This window comes from Sus scrofa, chromosome 4 (assembly GCF_000003025.6).
Source record: "Sus scrofa isolate TJ Tabasco breed Duroc chromosome 4, Sscrofa11.1, whole genome shotgun sequence".
Classification (NCBI taxonomy): domain Eukaryota; kingdom Metazoa; phylum Chordata; class Mammalia; order Artiodactyla; family Suidae; genus Sus; species Sus scrofa.
The window spans coordinates 90,782,339-90,786,063 of record NC_010446.5 but is presented as its reverse complement, the minus strand read 5'-3'; the positions used below and the strand labels follow the sequence as shown (position 1 = coordinate 90,786,063).

At 45.3% G+C, this 3,725-nt stretch overlaps 1 protein-coding gene across 1 annotated transcript; it reads right to left on the bottom strand.

Annotated features, from left to right (window-relative positions):
- On the bottom strand, positions 1,013-3,323 carry CRP (C-reactive protein). The gene is made up of 2 exons (XM_003355107.4): positions 3,059-3,323; positions 1,013-2,814 (listed from the first exon to the last, which is right to left on the bottom strand). The coding sequence occupies exons 1-2, from the start codon at positions 3,120-3,122 to the stop codon at positions 2,201-2,203; spliced, it is 678 nt and encodes a 225-aa protein (XP_003355155.1). The 5' UTR covers positions 3,123-3,323; the 3' UTR covers positions 1,013-2,200.

Below are 3,725 nucleotides of genomic sequence, written 5' to 3'. Positions count from 1 at the left end.
CACTTAACTAGTCTACCATATGCCTTCCCTAAAGTAACGATTTGATATACAGTTACAGGGAGCCCCATACTTCATACCTGGACGTAACCTCTGGAATACCTTCAGTAGCTAACCTGGCACTGAATGACCAAGATGAAGGACACCTCTGGAAGAAACCAGCAGCCATAATCTTTGAGGGGTCCTTTTCTACAGGGATCCATACAGCCTGGAAAAGTACATTCCAGTCATTGAACCTGACAGCAAATTCTTTTTTTTTTTTTTTTTTTTTTTTTGCCTTATTTCTAGGGCCGCTTCCCACGGCATATGGAGATTCCCAGGCTAGGGGTCCAATCAGCCGCAGCCGCCGGCCTACACCAGAGCCACAGCAACTCGGGATCCGAGCCGTGTCTGCGACCTATACCACAGCTCACAGCAACGCCGGATCCTTAACCCACTGAGCAAGGCCAGGGATCGAACCCAAAACCTCATGGTTCCTAGTTGGATTCGTTAACCACTGCGCCACGACGGGAATTAGCGAATTCTTGGATCTCAATGATCTTTAGTCTTTGTTCCTCAAACTAGAATAGTGATTGAATGAGAGATTTTTTTTTTAAATTCAAGTATAGTTGCTGTACAATATTATAAAATTTACAGGTGTACAATGTAGTGAGACACATTCCTAAGATTATACTCCATTTACAGTTATAAAATATTGGCTATACTCCCCATGTTGTACAATATATCCTTGCAGCTTATTTTGAACATAATAATGTGTACCTCTTACTCCCTAGAGTGAGCTTTTTAAACCCCCACATTTGACCTCACATCAATGATCAGCTATCACAAAAGAGAAGCTATGCTCATCAGAGAGAATCCCTATAGGAGATTCTAGGAGAGGTTAGAGTGCCAATAGGTATGTTATTGCAGGACAGGTAACAGCAGGTCTGAACTCACAGGGACTTGGTTTCAGAGGATCATTAGAAAAGTTGGTCACCGCTTCAAATGCAACCATTAAAGAACAGCTGAAACTCACTAATGTAAACGAGGGCTTTATTAGTTCAGTAAGTTGGGACGTCCAGATACAGATCTGGTTCTGGGCAAGGGTGACTCAGAAATTCAAATGGGGCAGTCAAAGCTGCCTGTCTGTGCTGTCAGTCCTTTGGCTCTGCTGGTCCCAGCTTGGCTTCTTTCCTCATATTCCTTCTCCATGTTTAAATGAGATGGCTTTTGGAGATCTCAGGCTAATACCCTCATAGCTTGGAATTCCAGCAGGAAGATGTCTCACTCCCAAAGTTCATAAAACAATCCTGGGAAGACTAAAATTGGTCCTTCCAGGAACATACAATCATCCCCCCCAATCTCCAAATAGGATTGGGGCTACTCTATTAGGATAGCGTGGGTCACAGCCACTCTGTGGCCTGGGTATGTTGGGGAAAAGGTGGAGTTTGAGAAGAGTTTCCCGAAAGAACCACAAAATTAAGAAATCACTGTGAGCAAACAAAAAACATGGCTCTGTAAGACCTTGGCACTAATAATTACGGTAGCTACATCTAAATGCTCCACTTTGTCTAGGGAAATAGATAGGTCTTCTCTACTAGGGCCATTCTGATTGCCTTTCTGGGGTACTTTGAGAAATGGGAAGAATGTACAGTATTGCTAGGTTTCCCATTTCTTTTTTTTTTTTTTCCTTTTTGTCTTTTGTCTTTTTTAGGAGTTCCCATTTCCAAAGACCTGGCCCAATGTCATAACTCTGAGATGGAAGGGCAAGTCCCTCCTACTTTCTAGGAAGTCTTGGGTAGGAAATTAGGTAGAAGACAGCACACCTTTCTCAACTCAGAGAAAGATTCTCCTTGTGACTTTAAAAAAAAAAAAAATCAGTTCTCCTTTCTGGGTCCCAATTTTCTCATCTACATGAAGGAAAGGTATTGTCTCTAAGATTTTTTCAACTTAAAAAAAAAATAGCAATAACAGAACCAAACACACCTGCAATTCTGATCCTGCTGTAAAAACCAAAAACCAAAACCAAAACTTCTCAATGTAGTTCACAGCCTCCCAAGCCAGACACTTGAATGCCCTCTCTGGCACTGAGGAGGGTAGAGCAGGGATGTGAGAGCCTGTGTTCACAGAGCTGGCTTGCAGTGTGTGTACAGGGGCTGGGGCCAGTCTAGAACCACAGAGTGCAACTGTCAGGAAACACCTCCAGGACCACAGCGGCATGGCCTCAGGGCCACAGCTGGGGCTTGACATACACCTCGCCACTCATTTCATAACTCAGCGCCCGCCAGTTAAGGACATTAGGACTGAAGGTCCCACCAGCATAGACAGTGCTAATCTCCTCTGGTGACAACACATAGTCCCACATGTTCACATCTCCAATGTCCCCCACCAAACACTGGTTCTTCTCATACTCCCCAGCGAATGTGTCCTGCTCCTGCCCCAGGATAATGCTTGCCTCTGCCTCCACGGAGGCTCCCTTCTCCAGGCTCTTCCTCACCTTGGGCTTCCCGTCCACCCAGAACTCTGCAATCCCAGAGGCGGACTCCCAGCTGGCACAGATGTGTGTCGGAGCTGCGGTGTTTTCAGGACTCTTGAATAATACCTCAGTCCCACGCACTCCAAGAATATATCCTCTGCCCTTAGACCAAAATATGAGGATCTCGTTAGGTTGTTTTTTGGTGGCATAAGAGAAAACGCTGTACCCACGGGTTGAGGCCAGTTCTGAGTAGATATGGAGACACACGGTAAAGGCCTTGAGTGGCTTCTTTAACTGCGCTTTCAGGGACACGTAGGAATTATCCGACTCTTGGGGAAACACAAAGGCCTTCTTATGCAAGTCTGTGAGATGGAAAACAGAAGAGAGAGGAGAAATTTCTCAAATCACAAAGATCTATTCCTTACATATAGAATTTGGGCTTGAGAAATAGACTGATTGTTCCTCAGTTATGCGCGCGCACACACACACACACACACACACACACACACACACACACACACACACACTCGTCTAGGCTGGATGTTCCTCTGACTTCACCTTCATCGTTCAGATCAAATCGCTGGCATAGCCCCAGGTAGCCCCTACCTGACTGGCCAAAAGCATTGGAGAAGCTGATCAAGACCAGGAAACACCACAACTGCTTCTCCATGTCACTCTCTGCTGCCAGTGGTAACAGAATATGGATTCACCCCCTTGGAGAAGATGCCTTTGGTTGAAAGCTCAGGGACTAGAAGTCCTAGATCCCTCCTCTCAAGACTTGCCCCATCCTGCCTGGATTTATACCCAAGGCAGTAGAAGCGTCTGTGCCACTATGTAAATGACTTCCAATTCTGCTTCTCGCAGTGTCAGGGCTCTGGGAGGAAGGGAAGCAACATAGTTCCAGAACAGAGAAATCGATGTGGGTTATTTATTACAAACTCCTGTGACTACTGAGTCACCTCTGTGACAGGAGAAATGAAGAAGCTCTCCAAGGACTCCACTTTGGCTGTCTATCCTGTGAAATAATGGAAAATCTTATCTTAGTAGAAGAATAGCCATCTGATTGCACATGATAGCTGCAACTCTAGCACCTTCTTCAGCCCAAGTCATTGGGTCATTGGGTTTTCTGGAAGAAAGCGAAGAGCCTCTGGAGCTGACCATCATGGCTCACCCTTTACAGAGGCCTCTAGTTGACAGATTGGGAAATGCTGAAAACAAACATGCCATTTTCTGAGCCAAGGACAAATTTTTCTTAGCGCATTGAATTTAATTT

Bases quoted from the DNA above. Each gene is read 5' to 3' on its own strand.
- CRP (XM_003355107.4), bottom strand. From the start codon at position 3,122: ATGGAGAAGCAGTTGTGGTGTTTCCTGGTCTTGATCAGCTTCTCCAAT. The intron at 2,815-3,058 runs GTAGGGGCTACC...TCCATCTCACAG, and splicing joins CAATGCTTTTGGCCAGTCAG to ACTTGCATAAGAAGGCCTTT.